General features: G+C 46.3%; 1 protein-coding gene across 3 annotated transcripts in view; it reads right to left on the reverse strand.

The window, feature by feature from the left end:
• Positions 1-1,865: 1,865 nt before the first annotated feature.
• Positions 1,866-25,124, reverse strand: part of RCE1 (Ras converting CAAX endopeptidase 1) — an 86,888-nt gene continuing 63,629 nt past the window's right edge. For all 3 annotated transcript variants that reach the window (XM_063945147.1, XM_063945146.1, XM_063945148.1), the window contains one exon: positions 1,866-4,974. In XM_063945147.1, the coding sequence (XP_063801217.1) occupies positions 4,739-4,974 (236 nt within the window). In that variant the 3' untranslated portion in view covers positions 1,866-4,738. The remainder of the gene's footprint in view (positions 4,975-25,124) is intronic.

The raw sequence follows: 25,124 nt of genomic DNA on the forward strand, positions 1-25,124 counted from the left end.
ATTGTATAAATGGCACCCTGGGGTTGGGGGAAGGGGCCTCAGGTCCGGCCTGGTCCCCCTCAAAATGGGGGAACTTGTACTAAATCCCCCTGACCGGTGCCCAAAATAATACCCTGGTGGCTAGTGGAGCAGCTGCCCAGTACTCAGTGTCCACACCAGCGCGCACACGGCCCGCCTCCTATGGCCGCGCTGGATCGCGGTAAAGTGCGGCACAGGAGCCCCTTACCTCCCCCTTGTCTGCGGCCCCGCGATCCGGGAGACGGCGGAGTGTGTGACTCACATTCAGGAAGAAGCCTGCGTCTCCGCTGCAGTGACCTGGCAACCCCGGCGCAGGAGTATACAGCGCCACTGGTGATGATGGAGCTGCACGCTGGAAAGTCTGAGACTTTGCCAGCAGCAGCCCTTGAAGTCTTCAAACAGATTACTGTTCAGTCTTAATAAAATAACTCTGAAAAAGGCTGCTTAAGGCAACCACCTGTAAAGTGCCTGCATACTGCAAGGCACCAACTTACAAACTGAGCTCCCTGTGCATGGAGGTGGAGTTATAGAGGAGGCGGTGCGGTGCATCTTGGGAACAGTCAAAAGCTTTGAGCCTGTTGGTGCCTCGGATCAAGATCCTACTCTACCCCCGATGTTAATCCTCGTGGAGCCCAGTGTACCCTGCAGCAGAAAAACTTGCTTCATTTTTCCGCTATGTCATTGTAGTCTTTGCTTAGGACCACCAACTTGCCTTTTAAGGGGCCTATACTCTATGTTGTGGTGCCTATATATGTAAAGAGCAGCATTACTCCTAGGTGGTCTCTGCACTAGGTATGTGCAGTCCTATCTCCTAGACCTAGGACTTTAGACATGCCTGCATGACTACAGAAGTGCCAATGTGAAAGTTGGCTGGGAAAGCAGATGTAGATATTACTGAGAGGGATGAGGGCTCCCATGATCTGTGAAGTGCCTGCAGAAAGTAGTCTGTGATAGGTCTACCATTTTACCATAAACTGACGGAAAAGGAGCCAGTTGCAAAGGCTCAAGTCTTGATGAGGTCATACAGCCTCATTACATTGGAACGATTGAGGTAGAACTTCTGTATAACCTTGTCAGCAGAGAATGCATTCGGATTTAACTGTGCACGGAAGAACCTAGGCCTGTGGTAGCTCAATCAGCTGCTGTTGCTCCTGATTCAGGCTCCTTGGCCCTCTCAGTCAGGTGGTGATGTACATATGTCAGGAAAGCGCAGGGCATACCATAGTGTTTCTAATGACATTTTTCCTACACCCCATATGCTGGTCTCTCTTTTTACAGACATCATAATGAAGTTTGGACCACCAGAAACTGGTTAAGAAGTCAAACACACCTGTCAAAATCAACCGAAAATCAACATTTAGTAAATGTACCAGATTTGTCATGTACCTCAAACCATCCCTAAAAATTTTTTGCAGTCTGGGAGGTGGCATTATAAAGAAGCCACTGCCATCAGGGAATACCATTGCTATGAATGGGGGTACTTGGTCAACAAGAAAATCTAGGTAGGCGATACCTGTAACATGTAAACATAACATTCACATAAATGCCTGCACCCAAGGTTTCACAAAAGATTGCCCATAGCATCTCACTAACTCTGCCGGCTTGCCTTTTTCCCTTAGAGCATCCTGGTGCCATCTCTTCCTCGGGCACTAGACACACACGATGCTCATGTGCCCATTGAAGGCACATTTAGCAGTGGGCAGGGGTCAGCATGGGCACTCTGACCAGTCTGTGGTTATGCATTCCCATATAAAAGTCTTATTTGTAGAAGACTGTTCTTAGATTTTCCAGCCTGCTACGGTTCACCATTGCGAAACGAACACAGTGAAAATGAGTGAAGCCGCAAGTCGGCAAAGCCTGTTTATTGAGTACAGAAAATGACAGTGTTCACATAAGAGCCTTTGGCAAAATATGCTGGTGTACAGCAGATAACAGCTTTACAATATAGTTCTATAAGAATACATTAGCTCTCATACAATGGAGTACCCTTACTTCACTATGTAATAAGACTGCAAAAAACATATGGATAGCCAACTAAGTTTCCCAGAAGTACACTTTTACAAGTCCGTTTATGTCAGTACAGTGTACACATAAGAAACAAATTGAAACCACAGGCCCATTGTGCTTTAGGAGGAAAAATAAAGAATAAAGATGTCAAATCTATATCTAACTGCTTTAATAGGACTCTGAAATGCTGTGCTAGATGCAAATGGTGGACACAAACAGCACCAATTTGTGTGTACTCTAAGCAAGCATTACTTGGTGGGAATTAGCGGTTATTGCTTAAAAGGCTAATGTAGCGCACAAAAACATTTTATGTTTTGGAAGGAAAATGGATAAAATCACTTAATATTATTTTCCTGCGCTACAAGAATACTCTAAGTAGGACAATTTACTGTATAACAATCCAACTCAGAGTTGCTATCATGAAGCTTGTTTAAAGAGGGGTACTCATGGAGCGATAATCTAAGCAATCGGACTAGATTGCTTAGAAATTAAGCATGATCTGTACGTGTGTAACCCCCACAGCGATAGCGATGCGCGGTCCAGCGAGACGCTTTCGCTGGTGCTAGATTAAGCCTGCATGCAATCAGGTTTCAAGTTTGGACTGGTAACACATCACCAGCATACCTTTAAAGGATCCAGTATGAAATACCGGCAGTAAGGAGACTAAGTAAATTAAATGCATCCCTCTTTAACAAAGTGCATGTTATCATGTTTCGAGACTTGAGAATATGTTTATACAGTGTCTTAAGTTTTAATGTTAGGCATGCTCCATCCATAATGACAATTTAAAGAAAATTACAGTAGATAACTGTTAAAGTACAGGTTGAGTATCCCATATCCAAATATTCCGAAATACGGAATATTCCGAAATACGGACTTTTTTGAGTGAGAGTGAGATAGTGAAACCTTTGTTTTTTGATGGCTCAATGTACACACACACACTTTGTTTAATACACAAAGTTATTAAAAATATTGTATTAAATGACCTTCAGGCAGTGTGTAGAAGGTGTATGTGAAACATAAATGAATTGTGTGACTGAACACACACTTTGTTTAATGCACAAAGTTATAAAAAATATTGGCTAAAACTACCTTCAGGCTGTGTGTACAGGGTGTATATGTAACATAAATGCATTCTGTGCTTAGATTTAGGTCCCATCACCATGATATCTCATTATGGTATGCATTTATTCCAAAATACGGAAAAATCCCATATCCAAAATACCTCTGGTCCCAAGCATTTTGGATAAGGGATACTCAACCTGTATAACTAGTTTAGTTTAGTTTAAATAGCTGGCAAAAGCAAAATGCACTGAGGAAACCAAGCAGAATCTTTGTAACCAAAGAAAGACTTCAATTTGGAACTAAAAAAAGTACTATAGTAAAGAAGAGGTATAACGTCAGCATTGTGTCCTAAGGTTTAAGCATCACAAGTGAAAAGCATGTAAAGGATTGTCATTGCTGCATAATAAATACTTAAACGTAACACAAAGATTACTCTGTCACTATCCACAGATCAGTAGTAAAACCCTTATTATTTTAGCTGCACTGTTCCTTGAATATCCTCGCCACTGTGTTTCTCTATTACACTTGGTTTCAGACAGAAAGGTCTGTAGCAGCAACAATGAAGTTATTGCAGCAAGTATCCACCTAAGTAGCACTGTTTTTACTTTTTTGAGAGACCCAGCCTTAAACAATGTAAACTATTTTTCTTTTCAGCACAATTTCTTAATGTTGCAACAGCCCTCTATTAAGCAGCTTTTAAAATAGAGAAAAAAAAGTGATCTATTTTGTCAGCATTAGGCCGAGCATAATGTCTATCACTCTGTTAAACACCTTCAAGTCAACTGCACTCATTGCTGGTTTGTATACATTGACTTAAAAACATTGGTCCAATCCTTTTTCGCCTGGAGACAAAACTGTGATGAGGTGAAAACGTTGAAGTGATACAAAACATACAAATAAACAACATTATCTTTATATGAATATAATTTCAGTGGGAAAAAGGTTTACGAAAATTAGCAGCAGGTTCACCATTTTCAGTGCTTTAAAAACAAGAAAAGTGTTGTGCAGACATAAAGATACATTAACCCTTTAGTTTCCAACAGGTTCTCTAATAGCAGCTTCAACCGATTTGCATAAAAATAACCTGTTTTGCAAATTCCCCAAATTGTTGCAAAGTGCTGAAAGCAGCGCCTACAGGTATAATGGAAGGAAATGGCAGCGCAGTGTTTTGGCTGTTCCTTTTAATGTTCTCCAGTGAAAAATAAGAAACCTTTATTCATCTCCCAAACATGCAGAAAATAATGTTTGGGTCCCCATCTAATGTAAAAAAATAGAGCACTATGGAATAAATTTACATCCAAAAATATAGATATATAGGATATCTGATGGAAAAGAACACCTGGTCTTATAAATGTAGCTCTATTTAAAAGCGCGGTCAGAGGCCCCATCATTCAGAATGGGTACTGTAGATTTGAAACAAAAAAAAAAAAAAAAAAAAAAAAAAGTTTATATAGTTTCTAGTTTCGTACAAAACAAATCTTTGATAAAATTCAACAGTTCATGTGACATCTACATGAAGTTTCTCCAACCACTTCTGCACCAGGTTAGTCTGCTATTCACTGTGGATGAAATCTGTTCCCCAGAACAGATCGGGTTATCTTTTGCCTTAACATGACTGCTGAGCTAAGTTCCATGGTTGCTGCTGTTGTCAAGAGCAAAGAGAATGGTGGCTTGGGGATCCCTTCTCCAGTAAATAGCAGACAGGAATGTCACCATACAATGATGGATCCGTAACAGGATAGAGCATCAAAAAGAACAGTACAACACCCAGAATGTAGAAAAAAAGAATGGTTGTACGTTGTGGATGGTCCAAAGCTGTAAATATCGCTGGAAATCCGATGTAATTACAAAAGGAATGGCAGAGAACAGGTCCTATGAAGTGTCCTAAAAATGAAAGAAACAGTGAAATGGACCACAAATAATTGCCTAGCTACAACCCAACCCATTCAACTTGCCTACACATACAGGAGCTGGCTGTGAGCATAAATACTGTAAGATACTACAGGTTGAGTATCCCATATCCAAATATTCCGAAATACGGAATATTCCGAAATACGGAATTTTTTGAGTGAGAGTGAAATAGTGAAATCTTTGTTTTCTGATGGCTCAATGTACACAAACTTTGTTTAATACACAAAGTTATTAAAAATATTGTATTAAATTACCTTCAGGCTGTGTGTTTAAGGTGTATATGAAACATAAATGAACTCTGTGAATGTACACACACTTTGTTTAATGCACAAAGTTATTAAAAATATTGGCTAAAATTACATTCAGGCTGTGTGTATAAGGTGTATATGAAACATTAATCTATTCTGTGCTTAGACTTGGGTCCCATCACTATATCTCATTATGGTATGCAATTATTCCAAAATACGGAAAAATCAGATATCCAAAATACTTCTGATCCCAAGCATTTTGGATATGGGATACTCAACCTGTATTAACATTCTAACGCATCGACTGGCTGCAGGTTTGTTCTAACTCTGGCCACTTTATCTCCTCTTCTGTGTATCCTGCCCTGCAGTGGGACCATAGCTGTTTTAAGGCTTGTGAAACGCACCTAAAATGGCTCTAGTAACATTTAACCTTTTAAAGACTAATGAACAAGGGGAAATAGGTGTCAATTTCTCACTCTAATCAAGCAAATGTTATGTTGCATCTCTGGACACGTATGGGTTTGTTTATATTGACATAAAGTAAACTACTATCTGTGGGCCTGATTCAGAGTTGTATGCTACTGTTCAGCCGCATGGAAGCGGCTGTGCAATACTGTAAAGCTAACGTGCAAATGCAAGCATGAGGCATCTGGTGTAAATGGACGCCTCCTACCTGCTTCCGTGAAATGATAGCGTGTCTGAAGACACACCATTGGATCACACTGCATAATCATTGGTCATCTAAGTAACCTTCAGGTTACTCAGATTTCCATCTCACGTCTGCAGCTGAGGTCAGTAAATTTGCGTCACCAGATGCAGACACTGTCCTCAGCACTCCCACAAAACTGAGGTGACACCTCCGTTTTGAGAAACAGACCCAGTAACCTCCCCTTCCCCGCCACCAAAGTCCTAGACTGTCAATCAGGCTGGGGCTTAGGGGGCACTGCACAGAACGGGTCCTGCACATGCGCAGTGCTCCCACCTTCCAACTTGTACGCTAACCACCGGGTTAGCGCACAAGTCTGAATTAAGCCCTATGTCCATTAGCTATTAAAATAGAAATGTCACTCTGGAGCTTATCTTTTCAGTTCTCCGGAGTACAGCAATGAAATGCATGTGTACACTTTTATTGAACGTCTCAGGGGCATATTCACCACAATCCATATCTCAGATGCGGATGTGATGTGATAAATTGGCCCCAATCCGCAATGCGATAATTGAATACATTGCAGGTATGTACCAATTATCATATGTTTGAAAGAAAGCTCTGTCTCTGTGAACCTGCTTTCCACAATTCTCATGGTATTTTCTTGTGAAAATAAAGAGATTGTATCGTGCATGCGCCAACCACCCCACCCCTACTTGCCCTTCTGCGTATAGTTACCAGCCCTGTGATCAGCGAGTTCTCTCTTCCAGGCAGCTAGTCGCTGGGCTCCTGCTCTATGATCCTGGTCAGCTGTGCTGTAAACCAGCACCTCCTGTAATGCGAGATGCCGGTTTAATGCACAGCTGACTGGGGTCACAGAGCCGGAGCCCGGCGACCAAATGATCGGATGAGAAAGATCACCGGACCCCTGGGTGCAGATAAGATTTTTTTATTTGTTTTATTCTACAGTGAGCAGCTTGTGGTTTATTTAGACCACAAAACTGATCACACTGGCCGTCTCCCAGCTCTGCCTGTCAGAGCAGAAGTTGGGAAAAGAGGGAAACCCTGCTTAATGCCATCTCCAGATAGCGTTATCACAAGGCTTTCCAGTGAGAGCTTTATATATTAAGCTTCAGGTTTTTAAAGCAACCAATTTTCAGAGGTTTTGTTTGCAACATTTAAAACTTCAATAACACAATGAAAAATAAATAAATTCCCTATTATTGTTAACATAAACCCACAGGCAAAGCTACAGGGTGATTCAAAAGTTGCAGTACACCCTTTTGTTTCAAAAACTGTGCAGGAAATAGGAAAACTGAATACTCCAGTAAGGGATGGGTGAGGTGGGCTATCTTTTAGGGTATGTACCGAACATGGGCACCATCTTGAAATTGGCCACCTTGAATCTAAGTCAGTTTTTTCAAATGGAAAGGGGGTCGTGTAACATGTCAAACATCAGAATTTGCTGAAAAGTTTATTGCTGCAAACAGATACATACCCATACCCTAAAAGAAAGCCCACCTCACCCATACCTTACTGGAGTATTCAGTTTTCCCATTTCCTGCATTTTTTTTTTAACAAAAGGGTGTACTGCAACTTTTGAATCATCCTGTACACAAAATATAATTGAGCAAACAAGCCTTGAAAACCTATTGCTTCAAAAATAGGATTTTGGTGCTTACCAGATAAATCCTTTTTGTTTGAATCCACAGGGGGCACTGGAGTACTCTTGGGATATGGATGGGGCGTTAGCAGGGATTGGCACATTTAAATATTTAAATTAGTAACCCTCCACCCCCTCGATACTCCCAAGGTACATCAGTGTTTTTACTGAGCCGAACAGGAGCGACAGAGGATGAACAATGGAGAATTACAAATAACATAACGAACAACGATAAAGTTGACACATAACATAACGGAGCACTAGAAAATAGGATTTTGGTACTTACCAGGTAAATCCTTTTCTTTGAATCCATAGGGGGCACTGGAGTACTCTTGGGATATGGACGGCTTCCGTAGGAAACAGCACTGAATATTTAAATTTAGCACACTCCGCCCCTCCATATCCCCGAGTACCTCAGGTGTTTTTTACTGAGCCGCACAGGAACTATAGAGAGGTTGACAATGGAGTATTACATATAACATAACGGACAACAACGAAGTTGACACATAACGTTACTGACAACTAAACAGTTGACACCATAACCAGCACTTGATAATTTGAACCAGTCGGTGAGAGTGTGTTACCATAAGATCCCCTGAACTTACCACAAACCAGGTAAAACTGCTCTGGGTGGGCGTCCAGTGCCCCCTATGGATTCAAAGAAAAGGATTTACCTGGTAAGTACCAAAATCCTATTTTCTTTTTCATCCACTAGGGGTCACTGGAGTACTCTTGGGACGTACCAAAGCTTCCCCCTTGGGCGGGAGAGCTGTTTGGCACCTGTAACACTAGGCGGCCAAAGCTAGAAGCTGATGCCGCAAACGTATCAAACTTGTAAAAGCGCACAAACGTGTGCACTGATTACCATGTAGCCGCACGGCAAAGCTGCGTCGTGGAAGCTCCACGACCAGCGGCCCATGAAGTTCCCACAGAACGTGTGGAATGAGCCGTTACTGATGTAGGCGGCTGTAACCTAGCATGAAGGTAAGCCTGACGTATGGTCAGTTTTATCCATCTGGATAAGGTTTGTTTAGACGCTGGCCAACCCATCTTGACAGCATCATAGAGAACAAACAACGTATCCATCTTACGAACTGAAGATGTTCGGGATACATAAACGCGTAATGCTCGTACCACATCCAGAGTTCCAGAATGTGCTGTCAACACAGGAACTACTATTGGTTGATTGATGTGAAAAGATGACACTACCTTTGGTAAGAAAGCGGGATTCGTCCGAAGTTCCGCTCTGTCATCATGAAACACCAAATACGGTGGCTTGCATGACAAGGCACCCAAATCTGAAACACGCCTTGCCGAAGCTAAGGCTAGAAGAAAAATTGTTTTCCAAGTGAGAAACTTTATATCCACTTGCTGTAAGGGTTCAAAATATGAAGACTGTAAGAAATCTAAAACCAGATTCAAGTCCCATGGCGCTGTAGGTGGAATGAATGGAGGCTGTACTCTGAGGACACCCTGCAGAAAAGTGTGTACCGACGGCAACAGAGCCAATCGTCTTTGAAAATAAATTGACAACGCAGATACCTGCACCTTTAGTGTAGATAAACGCAGTCCTCCATCTAACCCAGTTTGTAGAAATAACAGAAGACGGGATAACTTGAAAGATGATGTCGGAAACTTACGAGTTTCACACCAACCTATATAGGCACGCCAAATTCTGTAATAATGAGCTGCCGTAACTGGCTTCCTAGCTCGTAACATGGTTGGTATAACCGATTCTGGAATGCCCTCTCTTCTTAAGAGGGCGGTCTCAACAGCCACCCCGTCAAACGCAGCCGCGCTAAATCGGGGTAAAGGAACGGACCCTGTTGTAACAAGTCCGGACGTAGAGGGAGCGGCCAAGGTTAGTCTGCGAGTAGTCCGCGGAGATCCGAGAACCAAGCTCTTCGAGGCCAATGAGGCGCCACTAGTATGACTGTGACAGACTCTCTTTTGATCCGTTTTAGCACCAGAGGGAGTAACGGAAACGGTGGAAACAGATACACAAGACTGTACAGCCACGCGATGGTGAGAGCATCCACAGCCACTGCCTTTGGATCTCTCGTTCTGGACACATACTGGAGCGTTTGGCGATTGTGTCGAGACGCCATCAGGTCCACCTGAGGATAACCCCAACGCTGAACCAACATGTGAAACACTTCTGGATTTAATGCCCATTCTCCTGGATGAAAATCCAGACGACTGAGATAATCCGCTTCCCAGTTGTCCACTCCCGGAATGAACACTGCCGACAATATCACATGGTGGTATTCCGCCCAACTGAGGATTCGAGCTACTTCCCGCATTGCCATGCGGCTTCTCGTTCCTCCTTGTTTGTTGATGTATGCGACCGCCGTCGCATTGTCTGACTGCACCTGGACAGTGTGAGACCGAAGCATGTGCACTGCTTGTCGTAGCGCATTGTAAATTGCGCGGAGTTCCAGGACATTTATAGACTGCAATCTTTCGTGATCTGCCCAGAGACCCTGGAGCTGACAATTTTGAACTACAGCTCCCCAACCTCTGAGACTGGCGTCCGTCGTTAGAATTATCCAATTCCAGCCGCCGAACAGTCTCCCTGCGGTTAGATTGTGTTCCTTGAGCCACCAGAGCAGAGACCCTTGCCCTTGGCGACAACCTCACCCTGTGGTGAATCTGCAGATGCGAGCCCGACCACTGTGCGAGCACATCCAGTTGAAATGGACGCGAGTGAAATCTTCAGAACTGAAGCGCTTCGAAAGCTGCCACCATTGTGCCTAAGAGGCGAATGCACAAATGTACCGACACTGTGCGTGGCTTGAGCACTAATTGTACCAGATATCGTAGAATCTGTACTTTCTGTTGTGGTAGGTTAATTCTTTGATTGACCGTATCGAAAATCATACCTAGGAATTGCAGGCGTTGAGACGGAATTAGATGTGATTTCTTGAAGTTGACAATCCAACCGTGGTGAACCAGTACATTGTACGTTAGCAGCGCATGTTGGAGAAGTATGTGTTGAGACGGGGCTTTGATGAGCAGATCGTCTAAATACGGAACTATTGTCACTCCCAGGGATCTGAGATGAGCTATCATCACAGACATCACTTTGGTGAACACCCGAGGCGCGAACGATAGGCCAAACGGTAGAGCCTGAAACTGGTAATGGTTTTGGCGTATCGCAAACCGCAAGAATCTCTGATGAGGCTGCCAAATCGGAATGTGTAAGTGCGCATCCTTGAGATCTAGCGCAATCATGAATTCCTTTGGCTCTAAACCCGCAATCACGGAACGCAGAGATTCCATCTTGAATCTGTAGTAAGTTACGTACCGATTGAGACCCTTTAAGTTCAATATTGGTCTGACTGAGCCATCCGGCTTCGGTACCACAAACAGACTGGAATAATAACCCTGACCCTGTTGATGTACAGGGACCGGAATCAAAACTGCTGAATCCAGTAGGGACTGAATGGCAATTTGCAGAACCGCCCTCTTGTCGTCCGACAGAGGCAATCCTGTCTTGAAAAACCGCAGTGGCGGAAGACAGTCGAACTCTATTTTATAACCTTTTAACACTAAATTGCGGATCCACCCATCCGCGGATGTCTGTAACCACGCCAACTAGAGCGTCTGAAGGCGTGCTCCCACAATCGGAGAACCGAGATGGGCTGGTAGCCCGTCATGCCACTGGCTTGTCGGTAACCTTAGCGTCCTGACGACTTGTGTTGGTTTGTTGGAAACCACGTCCACGACCACGTCTACCAGGCGTGGCTGTTCCTCTGCCACGTCCTCGAAAGGACTGAGGTCTAAAGGATTTGAACGAAGGTCCAGAGTACCTCCTTCTTGGTACCGGTGGAGGCAATAGTAAGAAAACCGACTTTCCTCCCGTAGCCTCAGCAATCCATGTGTCCAATTCAGGACCAAACAACTTCTTGCCATCGTAAGGTAACGCCTCTATACCTCGTTTGACCTCTGCCTCCGCTTGCCAAGCACGCAGCCAGAGTGCTCGTCGTGCCGTAACTAGCGACGATGAAATACGAGAAGTGAGCTGACAGACGTCAGTAGAAGCTGTACAGAGATACTCTGCAGCCTCACACATTTGATCAGCAAGAAGTATAAGGTGTTCGTCATGTAAGGCAGACTTAAGTTCTGTTATCCATACTATGAGCGCCTTAGTGACCCAGATACCAACCAAGCCAGGTCTCAGCAGCACTCCTGCTGCTACATACATGGACTTTCCTAAAAAAAAAAATATTCAAAGTAATTGTGGACTCAGCCACAGAGCTGTTACTACTTCGAGCACAGAAAAAACACTGAGGTACTCGGGGATATGGAGGGGTGGAGTGTGCTAAATTTAAATATTCAGTGCTGTTTCCTACGGAAGCCGTCCATATCCCAAGAGTACTCCAGTGACCCCTAGTGGATGAAAAAACAAAGTTGACATGACAATAGATAATCACCTTAACCATTGAACAAGTCGGTAAGAATGTGTTAACATAAGATCCACTGAACTTACCACAAGACAGGTGAAAACTGCTTTGAGCGGGCGTCCAGTGTCCTCTGTGGATTCAAAGAAAAGGATTTATATGGTAAGTACCAAAATCCTATTTTTTTTTTTTTTCATCCACTAGGGGTCACTGGAGTACTCTTGGGACGTACCAAAGGTTCCCCCTTGGACGGGAGAGCTGTTTGGCACCTGTAACAGTAAACGGACAAAGCTAGATGCTGAAGCCGCAAACGTATCAAACTTGTAAAAGCACACAAATGTGGGCACTGATGACCATGTAGCCGCACGGCAAAGTTGCGTCGTAGAAGCTCCACGACCTGCTGCCCATGAAGTTCCCACAGAAGGTGTGGAATGCGCTGAAACGGATGTAGGCGGTTGTAGCCTAGCATGAAAGTAAGCTTGACAAATGGTCAGCTTAATCCATCTGGCCATGGTCTGCTTGGAAGCTGGCCAACCAATCTTGACTGCATCATAAAGAACAAACAATGTATCTGTTTTACGTACTGTTGATGTTCGGGCTACATAAACGCGGAGTGCGGGTACCACATCCAAAGTAGCTGGAGTTCCTACCCCTTCTGATAACCGAGGAACTACAATTGGTTGATTGATGTGTAAAGAAGATACCACCTTTGGTAGGAAAGCGGGATTTGTCCGAAGTTCCGCTCTATCATCATGAAACACCAAATACGATGGCTTGCATGACAAGGCACCCAATTCTGAAACGCGTCTTGCTAAGGCTAGTAGATAAACTTTTTTCCAAGTGAGAAACTTAACATCCACTTGTTGTTAGGGTTCAAAAATTGAAGACTGTAAAAAAAAAAAAAAAAATCTAAAACCAGATTCAAGTCCCATGGCGCTGTAGGTGGTATAAATGGAGGTTGAACTCTGAGGACACCTTGCGGGAAAGTGAACTGTTGGCAAAAGGGCCAAACGCCTTTGAAAGTAAATTGACAATGCAGAGACCTGCATCTTTAGTGTAGATAACCGTAGTCCTCCATCTAAACCAGTCTGTAAAAATAGCAAAAGATGCGAAAATTTGAAAGATGTCGGAAACCTCCGAGCTTCACACCACCCTATATAAGCTTGCCAAATCCTGTGATAATGAGCTCCTGTAACTGGCTTCCACGTAACATGGTTAGTATAACAGACTCTGGAATGCCCTCTCATCTTGAGAGCGGTTTCAACAGCCACCCCATAAAACGCAGCCGTGCTAAATCAGGGTAAAGGAACGGACCCTGTAGCAGTAGGTCTGGACGAAGCGGACACGGATGGTCTGCGAGTAGACTGCGGAGATCTGAGAACCACGCTCTTCGAGGCAAATTATGTGCCACAAGTATGACTGTTGGACTCTCGTTTGAGCCGCTTTAGCAACCGAGGAAGTAGCGGAAATGATGGAAATAGATATACGAGGCTGTATGGCTACACGATTGTGAGAGCATCCACTGCCACTGCCTTTGGATCTCTTGTTCTGGACACATACTGGGGTGTCTGACGATTGTTACGAGATGCCATTAGATCCGCCTGTGGGTAACCCCACCGCTGTACCAACATCTGGAACACTTCTGGATTTAACGCCCATCCTCCTAGATGAAAATCCTGATGGCTGAGATAACCCGCTTCCCAGATGTCCACTCCTGGAATGAACACTGACGAACAATATCATTGGTGATGGTCAGCCCAATTCAGGATTCGAGCAACTTCTCGCATGGCCGTGTGACTTAAGAGTTCCTTCTTGTTTGTGGATGTATGCAACTGCCGTTGCGTTGTCTGACTGAACCTGAACAGTGCGAGACTGGAGCATGTGCACTGCCTGTCGCAGTGCATTGTAAATTGCCCCGAGTTCCAGGACATTTATTGACAGTTATCTTTCTTGGTCTGACCATAGACCCTGAAGTTGACAATTGAAGACCACTGCTCCCCACCCTCTGAGACTTGCGTCCGTTGTCAGAATTATCCAATTCCAGACTCTGAACCTTTTTCCTGTGGTGAGATTGTGTATGTCGAGCCATCAGTAGTGATACTCTGACTGTTGAACCTCACCATCTGATGAATTTGGAGATGAGAGCCTGACCACTGTGCGAGAAGAACCAGTTGAAAAGGCAGTGAGTGAAATCTTCCGAACTGGAGAGCTTCGAAAGACGCCACCATCTTTCCTAACAGTCAAATGCATGAATGCACTGAGACTGTCCGTGTTTTGAGCACTAACTGTACCAGATGACGAATACTTTGTGCTTTTTGTTCTGGCAGGTAAATTCATTGATCCACCGTATCCATAATCATTCCTAGGAATTGAATTCTTTGATGCAGAACCAGGCTTGATTTCTTGAAGTTGACAATCCAAACGTGCTGAACTAGTACATTGTACGTTAGTAAGGAATGTTGAAGGAGTATGTGTGGAGACGGAGCCTTGATAAGGTCGTCTAAGTACGGAACTATTATCACTCCCAGGGATCTGAGATGAGCTATCACAGACATCACCTTTGTGAATACCCATGGCGCGGATGAGAGGCCAAACGGTAGTGCCTGAAATTGATAATGGTTCTGTTGCACAGCAAACCTTTAGTACGCCTGATGCGGTGAACAAATTAGAATGTGTAAGTACGCATCCTTGAGATCCAGCGAAATCATGAATTCCTGTGGCTCTAAACCTGCAATCACTGACCGCAGGGATTCCATCTTGAATCTGTAGTAAGTCCCGTACTGATTGAGCCCCTTCAGGTTCAGTATCAGTTGGACCGAGCCGTCCAGCTTTGGTACTACAAAAAATAGGATTTTAATTACCTACCAGTAAATCCTTTTCTCATAGTCTGTAGAGGATGCTGGGGTCCACATTAGTACCATGGGGTATAGATGGGTCCACTAGGAGCCATTGGCATTTTAAGAGTTTGAGAGTGTGGGCTGGCTCCTCCCTCTATGCCACTCCTACCAGACTCAGTCTAGAAACTGTGCCCGAGGAGACGGACATCTTCGAGAGAAGGATTATACACAGATAGTGGCGAGATTAATACCAGCTCACACATACAAGTGCCTTGCTAACCAGCTTGAAAAACCCAGCAACTGCTGAAACATTACTTACCAAGTAACAATGCAGTACATAACTAAACAAAGTTGTACTGAACCAGATAACGGTTGCAGGAAAACGAAGCGCTGGGCGGGAGCCCAGCATCCTCTACGGACTACGAGAAAAGGATTTACCTGTAGGTAACCAAAATCCTATTTTCTCTTACGTCCTAGAGCAGGATTGGGGAACCTCCGGCCCGCGGGCCGTATAAGGCCCGCAAAGCCGTTTGTTCCGACCCACCTGCTTGCGTCAGTGAGACACGCCGCCGCTCAGTCCGGCGGCAGCGTGTCTCAGCTGTCAGGGCAGAGAGGAGAGCGCAGCTACTATGTCCGGCGGCAGGTAAGATCTCAAACCAGCTGCCGGTTCGTGAGCCAATCAGAGCTCGCGGACCAGCAGCCAATCAGGAGCCACCGCTGCCGGTCCGCGAGCTCTGATTGGCTCACGAACCAGTGGCTGGTTTGACGTCCTACACGCCGCCACCCGACATAGCCACGCTCTGCTCCCTGTCCTGATCCAGACACCCGAGACACACCGCTGGATGGAGCAGCAGCAATAAGCAGCCCAGTGGGGTGGGGGGGCACTGTGGGGGCGTTTGTATACCTGGCACCGTGGGGGCATTTGTATACCTGGCACTGTGGGGGCATTTGTATACCTGGCACCGTGGGGGCATTTGTGGATCTGGCACTGCACTGTGGGGGCAATTGTGGATCACGTCCCACTTTAATTGGCCATACCCATTTTTTTGACGCGCGCACACAGTACCTCTAAGGGGCACACCTACTGGGGGGCAGGATAATTTTTTATGTTGAGAATTTTTGTATGGCCCCCGAAGGATTTTATAAATATCCAAATGGCCCTTGGCAGAAAAAAAAAAAAGGTTCCCCACCCCTGTCCTAGAGGATGCTCGGGTCCACATTAGTACCATGGGGATTTACCAAAGCTCCCAGAACGGGAGGGAGAGCGCTGAGGCTCCTGCAGAACTGATTGGCCTCTGATGATCTGAAGTTCAGTCAAAGTATCGAACTTGTAAAACTTTGTAAATGTGTTCGACCCAGACCAAGTTGCAGCTCGGCAAAGTTGCACTGCCGAGACATACCGGGTAGCCGCCCAGGAAGACCCCACCTTACGAGTAGAATGGGCCCTAACAGATTTTGGACACGGCAGTCCTGCCGTAGAATAAGCGTGCTGAATAGTGAACCTAATCCAGCGAGAAATAGTCTGCTTAGAAGCAGGACACACAACTTTCTTGGGATCATATAGGACAAACAGAGAGTCTGACTTTCTGTGACAAGAAGTTCTCTGCACATATATCTTCAGAGCCCTTACAACATCCAAGGACTTTGATGTGATTGAGGAGTCAGTAGCCACTGGCACCCCAATAGGTTGGTTGATATGAAATGCTGACACAACCTTCGGAAGAAACTGCTAACGTGTCTGGAGCTCAGCCCTATCTTCGTGAAAGATCAAGTATGGGCTTTTACAGGATAAATCCACCAATTCGGACATGCGTCTAGCAGAAGCTAAGGCCAACAATGTGACCGCCTTCCATGTAAGAAATTTGACATCATCCTCCTGCAGAGGCTCAAACCAATCCGACTGGAGGAACAGCAACACCACATTAAGGTCCCAAGGCGCCGTAGGTAGTACAAAGGGAGGTTGGATGTGCAGAACTCCCTTCAAAAAAAATCTGAACCTCAGGGAGGGCAGCCAATTGTTTCTGGAAGAAAATAGATCGGGCCGAAATCTGGACCTTCACAGATCCCACCCTCAGGCCCATATCCTCACCTGCCTGCAGGAAGAGGAGAAAACGTCCCAGTTGAAACTCCACCGTAGGAAACTTCCTGGATTCACACCAAGTGACATATTTCTTCCAAATACGATGGTAATGTTTAAACGTTACCCCGTTCCTAGCCTGTATCAGGGTAGGAATGACCTTCATCGGAATGCCCTTCCGAGCAAGTACCAGGTGTTCAACTATCATGCCGTCAAACATAGCCACGGTAAGTCTTGATAGGCGAACGGCCCCTGCTGCAGCAGGTCCTCCTGAAGAGGAAGAGGCCTCGGTTCTTCTTGCAGTAGATTCAGAAGGAATAATAACGCCGAAGCTTCTTGTTGAGACGAGAGGCCATCATGTCTATTTGGGGTAATCCCCAAAGATCTGTTATTTCATTGAATACCTCTGGATGGAGACCCCACTCCCCTGAATGGAGATCGTATCTGCTGAGGAAGTCTGCTTCCCAGTTGTCTACTCCCAGAATGAAGATGGCTGACAGCGCCAACGCGTGTTTTGCTGTCCAGAGGAGTATTCTTGTCACCTCTGACATTGCCGCTCTGCTCTTCATTCTGCCCTATCGGTTTATGTAAGCCACTGTTATGTTGTCCGACTGCACTTGAATGGCCCGATTTCTTAGAAGAGGGGCAGCTTGAAGAAAACCATTGTAGATGGCTCTTAGTTCCAGGATGTTGATGGGCAGGCCGGCTACCAGGCTTGACCACCGTCCTTGGAAAGTTACTCCTTGAGTGACTGCTCCCCAGCCCCGAAGGCTCGCATCCATGGTTAGGACCCAATCCTGAATCCCGAACCTGCGGCCCTCCAGAAGGGGAGGTAATTGTAACCACCAGAGGAGTGAAATCATGGCCTTCGGCGACAGACAAATTCTCTGGTGCATGTGGAGATGAGATCCCGACCACTTGTCCAGAAGATCCAGTTGGAAGCTTCGAGCGTTGAACCTCCCGCACTGGAGAGCCTCGTAAGAGGCCACCATCTTTTCTAACAGGCTAATGCATTGCTGAACAGACACCCGGGCTGGCAGCAGGACATCCCGGACTATAGCCTGTATTACCAACACCTTTTCCTGCGGAAGAAACACCTTCTGCATTTCCGTGTCGAGGATCATTCCCAGAAAGGACAACCTCTGGGTTGGTTTCAAATGTGACTTTGGAAGGTTCAGAATCCAACCATGACTCTTGAGTAGGCGTGTTGTGAGAACAATGGACTGCAGCAGCTTCTCTTTGGGCGATGCCTTTATTAGCAGATCGTCCAGATATGGAATGACGTTCACCCCGTTTGCGGAGGAGAACCATCATCTCTGCCATCACCTTGGTAAACACCCTCGGTGCTGTGGAGAGGCCGAATGGCAGGGCCTGGAACTAGAAATGACAGTCCAGCAATGCGAAACGGAGATAAGACTGATGTGGCAGCCATATCGGAATGTGGAGATAAGCATCCGTGATATCCAGGGATACCAGGAATTCCCCTTCTTCCAGACCGGATATCACCGCCCTAAGAGACTCCATCTTGAACTCCTTTAGAAAGGGGTTTAATGATTTTAGGTTCAGAATAGGCCTGACCGAACCATCCGGTTTCGGTACCACGAAAAAGGTTCGAATAGTAACCTGTAGCCTGCGCAGGAGGAGGAACTGGCACAATGACCTGTGCCTCCACCAGCTTTTGGACAGCTTCTTGTAATACAGTGCTTTCTGCCAACAGAGCTGGTAAGCCTGATTTGAAAAAATGAGGAGAAGGGAGACTTTGAAATTCCAGCCTGTATCCCGGGGATACAATATCTATCACCCAGGGATCCAGTCCGGACGATACCCAGATGTGACTGAATTGTCTGAGTCTCGCTCTCACTGGCCCCACCTCCAGGCCGTGCGGTACACAGTCGTGCGGAGGACTTTGGCGTACCTGAAGCAGGCTTTTGTTCCGGGGAAGCTGCAGCGGCAGGTTTCTTGGACTTAAATCGACCTCCCCTAAAGAAGGTATTGGACGGTCTGGCCTTTCTAGGCTTGTTAGACCGAAAGGACTGTGTTGCAGATGAAGAGAAGGATTTCTTCGGAGCAGGTGCTGCTGAGGGAAGAAACGGAAACTTACCCGCTGTAGCTGTGGATATCCACACGTCTAGAGCTTCCCCAAAGAGAACCTGACCTGTATAGGGTAGGGACTCCACACTTTTTCTGGATTCTGCGTCGGCCGACCACTGGGGCAGCCACAGGCCACAGTCCCCGACGAGCTGAAATAGACATGGAAGATATTCCCGCAGCCATGGAACCCAGGTCTTTCATGGATTCTACCATAAAACCTGCTGAATCATGTATGTTGCGTAAAAATAATGCAACATCATCCTTATCCATTGTATCCAAATCCTCAAGTAAGGTAGCCGACCACTTTACTTTAGCCTTTGCAATCAATGCACTAGCAATAGTGGGAAGTAATATGGCCCTTGAAGCAGTGTACATTGATTTAAGCTTGTTATAAATTTTCCGAACAGCCGGCTCCTTTAAGGCGGTAGATCCTGGAACAGGTAAAACCACCTTCTTTGAGAGTCTGGACACAGATGCGTGAACAATCGGCGGGTTTTCTCATTTTTTTTCAATCCTCCTCAGGGAAAGGAAACGCCACCTGTACCCGTTTAGGGATTTGGAATTTGTTTCTCCGGGTTTTCCCATGCTTTCTCAAATATAGCATTCAATTCCTTTGACGCAGGGAAGGTTTGCGAGGCCTTTTTATTTTCAGTAAAAAAGGCCTCCTCAACCTGGTCAGGTGTGGTATCATATATTCAACACATCCCTGATAGCCTCTATCATCAATTGCACCCCTTTTGCAAGAGATGCGGACCCCCGCGACACATCCCCATCACCGTCTGTGGTATCAGAATCGGTATCCATGTTGTCTTGTGTGACATGCACAAGCGCGCGCTTATGGGGGTATATAGCAGAGCGTCCTGATGTACCAGAAACCGGCCATACTGCCATAGAGTTCTGTAATACCTGGTTTGCAGATTCATTACTTGCAACCCTGTCAGAAATCTGAGAAATCCAAGATTTGATAGAGGAAAACCACTCAGGCTCCCTTGCTGGTATCTGTGCTAAACCAGTGCTATCCTGATTACATGGAATGGGATCATCCTAGGAGGAAAAATCCTCTGCAGCATATGACACAGTTTCCCTGGACATAGCTAAAGAAGACCACCAAATACTCCACACACACAGGGGAGGGCAGACAGGGTTTCATCCCCAAGAATGGCAAAAGAGACACAGAGATTGGAGCCAACCCACACACAGCACTTTTACCAAAGGGAGACCCCTTATCAGCGCTGATTGTGCACCTTAATAGGACACACAGTCGTATCACAGCCTCCCCTGCTACAACCCCCTGGTACCGTTTACAGAAAGCTGGAGTTGCTGTGGAGGGACCTGATTCTCCATCTCAGCGCTGTGCAGGCAGGAAAATGGCGCTGAAACGCTGCTGGGTCTGCTCTGAGAAGCTCCGCCCCCTTAATGGCGCTGTCTTCCCGCTCTTCATGGATTATACTGGCCTAAGGAATTAGTGCAGGCTGAGATCCGAGGACCCCGACAGGCTGAGTGACCAGTGTAGGGGGTAAGCACTGGCCCAGAGCGCCCCTCACAGCGTCGCACTATGTACTGCTGAGCCTTCACAGGAGTGCAGTTAATACTGTGCTCCCTCACCGCTGCCGCCATCTTCACACCGGCCCCCCACTTGCTAGGGGGGGTCGGTGTCTCACTCGCCACTTCTTCAGCTCTGTAAGGGGGTGGCAGCTTGCTGCTGGGGCGAGCGATCCCTTGTGGCGAACAGCAATCTGACCCCTCTGGTGGTCAGCGGAGAGAGTGGCTCAGACCCCGCAGGGCGGACACTGCTCCCCCCCTTAGTCCCTTGCTGCCAGCAGCCTCCCTGTAAAATAAAAAACTCGAACAAAACGTTCCTCTAGGAAAACTCTGGAGAGCTCCCCTAGCTGTGACCGACTTCTCATGGCACATTTTCTAAACAGAGTCTGGTAGGAGATGCATAGAGGGAGGAGCCAGCCCACACAAACTCTTAAAGTGCCAATGGCTTCTGGTGGACCAGTCTATACCCCATGGTACTAATATGGACCCAAGCATCCTCTAGGACGTAAGAGAAACATTACTTGCCAAGTAACAATGCAGTACTTAACTGAAAACAAAGTTGTACTGAACCAGAAAACCACTGCAGGAAAAGGAAGCGCTATGCAGGTGCCCAGCATCCTCTACAGACTACGAGAAAAGGATTTACCAGTAGGGAATTAAAATCCTATTTTCTCTTACATCCTAGAGGATGCTGGGGTCCACATTAGTACCAAGGGGATGTACCAAAGCTCCCAGAATGGGAGAGAGAGCGCGGAGGCTCCAGCAGAACTGATTGACCAAACTTAAGATCCTCGGAGGCCAAAGTATCGAACTTGTAGAACATGTTCGACCCCGACCAAGTAGCCGCTCGGCAGAGTTGTAAAGCCGAGACACACCAGGCAGCCGCCCAGGAAGACCCCACCTTACGAGTAGAGTGGGCCTTAACAGACGTAGGACACGGCAAGCCTGCCATAGAATACGCATGCTGGATAGTGAACCTGATCCAGCGAGAGATTTTCTTGGGATCATACAGAACAAAGAGAGAGTCCGATTTTCTGTGATGAGCAGTCCTCCTCACATAAATTTTTAGAGCCCTTACAACATCTAAGGACTTTGATGAAATTGAGGAGTCAGTCGCAACTGGCACCACAATACGATGATTGATATGAAAATAAGAATTTACTTACCGATAATTCTATTTCTCGGAGTCCGTAGTGGATGCTGGGGTTCCTGAAAGGACCATGGGGAATAGCGGCTCCGCAGGAGACAGGGCACAAAAAGTAAAGCTTTAGGATCAGGTGGTGTGCACTGGCTCCTCCCCCTATGACCCTCCTCCAAGCCTCAGTTAGGTACTGTGCCCGGACGAGCGTACACAATAAGGAAGGATTTATGAATCCCGGGTAAGACTCATACCAGCCACACCAATCACACTGTACAACCCGTGATCTGAACCCAGTTAACAGTATGATAACAGCGGAGCCTCTGAAAAGATGGCTCACAACAATAATAACACGATTTTTGTAACTATGTACAAGTAATGCAGATAATCCGCACTTGGGATGGGCGCCCAGCATCCACTACGGACTCCGAGAAATAGAATTATCGGTAAGTAAATTCTTATTTTCTCTATCGTCCTAGTGGATGCTGGGGTTCCTGAAAGGACCATGGGGATTATACCAAAGCTCCCAAACGGGCGGGAGAGTGCGGATGACTCTGCAGCACCGAATGAGAGAACTCCAGGTCCTCCTTAGCCAGGGTATCAAATTTGTAGGATTTTACAAACGTGTTTGCCCCTGACTAAATAGCCGCTCGGCAAAGTTGTAAAGCCGAGACCCCTCGGGCAGCCGCCCAAGATGAGCCCACCTTCCTTGTGGAATGGGCATTTACATATTTTGGCTGTGGCAGGCCTGCCACAGAATGTGCAAGCTGAATTGTATTACACATCCAACTAGCAAAAGTCTGCTTAAAAGCAAGAGCACCCAGTTTGTTGGGTGCATACAGGATAACAGCAAGTCAGTTTTCCTGACTCCAGCCGTCCTGGAACCTATATTTTCAGGGCCCTGACCACATCTAGCAACTTGGAGTCCTCCAAGTCCCTAGTAGGCGCAAGACACCACAATAAGCTGGTTCAGGTGAAACACTGACACCACCTTAGGGAGAGAACTGGGGACGAGTCCGCAGCTCTGCCCTGTCCGATGGACAAACAGATATGGGCTTTTTTGAGAAAAAAACCACCAATTTGACACTCGCCTGGTCCAGGCCAGGTCCAAGAGCATGTTCACTTTTCATGTGAGATGCTTCAAATCCACAGATTTGACTGGTTTTAAACCAATGTGTTTTGAGGAATCCCAGAACTACGTTGAGATCCCACAGTGCCACTGGAGGCACAAAAGGGGGTTGTATACGCAATACTCCCTTGACAAACTTCTGGACTTCAGGAACTGAAGCCAATTCTTTCTGGAAGAAAAATCGACAGGGCCGAAATTTGAACCTTAATGGACCCCAATTTGAGGCCCATAGACACTCCTGTTTGCAAGAAATGCAGGAATCGACCGAGTTGAAATTTCTTCGTGGGGCCTTCCTGGCCTCACACCACGCAACATATTTTCGCCACATGTGGTGATAATGTTGTGCGGTCACCTCCTTTCTGGCTTTGACCAGGGTAGGAATGACCTCTTCCTGAATGCCTTTTCCCTTAGGATCCGGCGTTCCACCGCCATGCCGTCAAACGCAGCTGCGGTAAGTCTTGGAACAGACATGGTACTTGCTGAAGCAAGTCCCTTCTTAGCGGCAGAGGCCATAAGTCCTCTGTGAGCATCACTTGAAGTTCCGGGTACCAAGTCCTTCTTGGCCAATCCGGAGCCATGAGTATAGTTCTTACTCCTCTACGTCTTATAATTCTCAGTACCTTAGGTATGAAAAGCAGAGGATGGAACACATACACCGACTGGTACACATACACCGACTGGTACACCCACGGTGTTACCAGAACGTCCACAGCTATTGCCTGAGGGTCTCTTAACCTGGCGCAATACCTGTCCCGTTTTTTGTTCAGACGGGACGCCATCATGTCCACCTTTGGTAATTCCCAACGGTTTACAATTATGTGGAAAACTTCCCCATGAAGTTCCCACTCTGCCGGGTGGAGGTCGTGCCTACTGAGGAAGTCTGCTTCCCAGTTTCCATTCCCGGAATGAAACACTGCTGACAGTGCCATCACATGATTTTCCGCCCAGCGAAAAGTCCTTGCAGTTTTTGCCACTGCCCTCCTGCTTCTTGTGCCGCCCTGTCTATTTACGTGGGCGACTGCCGTGATGTTTTATCCCACTGGATCAATACCGGCTGACCTTGAAGCAGAGGTCTTGCTAAGCTTAGAGCATTATAAATTTACCCTTAGCTATATTTATGTGGAGAAAAATCTCCAGACTTGATCACACTCCCTGGAAATTTTTTCCTTGTGTGACTGCTCTCCAGCCTCTCGGGCTGGCCTCCGTGGTCACCAACATCCAAAACTGAATGCCGAATCTGCGGCCCTCTAGAAGATGAGCACTCTGTAACCACCACAGGAGAGACACCCTTGTCCTTGGATATAGGGTTATCCGCTGATGCATCTGAAGATGCGATCCGGACCATTTGTCCAGCAGATCCCACTGAAAAGTTCTTGCATGAAATCTGCCGACTGGAATTGCTTCGAAGAAAGTCACCATTTTTTTACCATGGCCCTTGTGCAATGATGCACTGATTTTAGGAGGTTCCTGACTAGCTCGGATAACTCCCTGGCTTTCTCTTCCGGGAGAAACACCCTTTTTCTGGACTGTGTCCAGAATCATCCCTAAGCACAGGAGACTTGTTGTCGGGATCAGCTGCGATTTTGGAATATTTAGAATCCACCCCTGCTGTTGTAACAGTATCCGAGATAGTGCTACTCCGACCTCCAACTGTTTCCTGGACTTTGCCCTTATCAGGAGATCGTCCAAGTAAGGGATAATTAAGACGCCTTTTCTTCGAAGAAGAACCATCATTTCGGCCATTACCTTGGTAAAGACCAGGGGTGCCGTAGACAATCCAAACGGCAGCGTCAGAAACTGATAGTGACAGTTCTGTACCACGAACCTGAGGTACCCTTAGTGATAAGGGCAAATTTGGGACATGGAGGTAAGCATCCCTGATGTCTCGGGACACCAGATAGTCCCCTTCTTCCCGGTTCGTTATCACTGCTCTGAGTGACTCCATCTTGATTTGAACCTTTGTAAGTGTTCAAATTTTTTTAGATTTAGAATAGGTCTCACCTAGCCTTCTGGCTTCAGTACCACAATATAGTGTGGAATAATACCCCTTTTCTTGTTGTAGGAGGGGTAATTTAATTATCACCTGCTGGGAATACAGCTCGTGAATTTTTTCCCATACTGCCTCCTTGTCGGAGGGAGACCTTGGTAAAGCAGACTTCAGGAGCCTGCGCAGGGGAAACGTCTCGACATTCCAAACTGTACCCCTGGGATACTGCTTGTAGGATCCAGGGGTCCTGTACGGTCTCAGCGTCATGCTGAGAGCTTGTCAGAAGCGGTGGAACGCTTCTGTTCCTGGGAATGGGCTGCCTGCTGCAGTCTTCTTCCCTTTCCTCTATCCCTGGGCAGATA

This window comes from Pseudophryne corroboree, chromosome 11, assembly GCF_028390025.1.
Source record: "Pseudophryne corroboree isolate aPseCor3 chromosome 11, aPseCor3.hap2, whole genome shotgun sequence".
NCBI classification, from domain to species: domain Eukaryota; kingdom Metazoa; phylum Chordata; class Amphibia; order Anura; family Myobatrachidae; genus Pseudophryne; species Pseudophryne corroboree.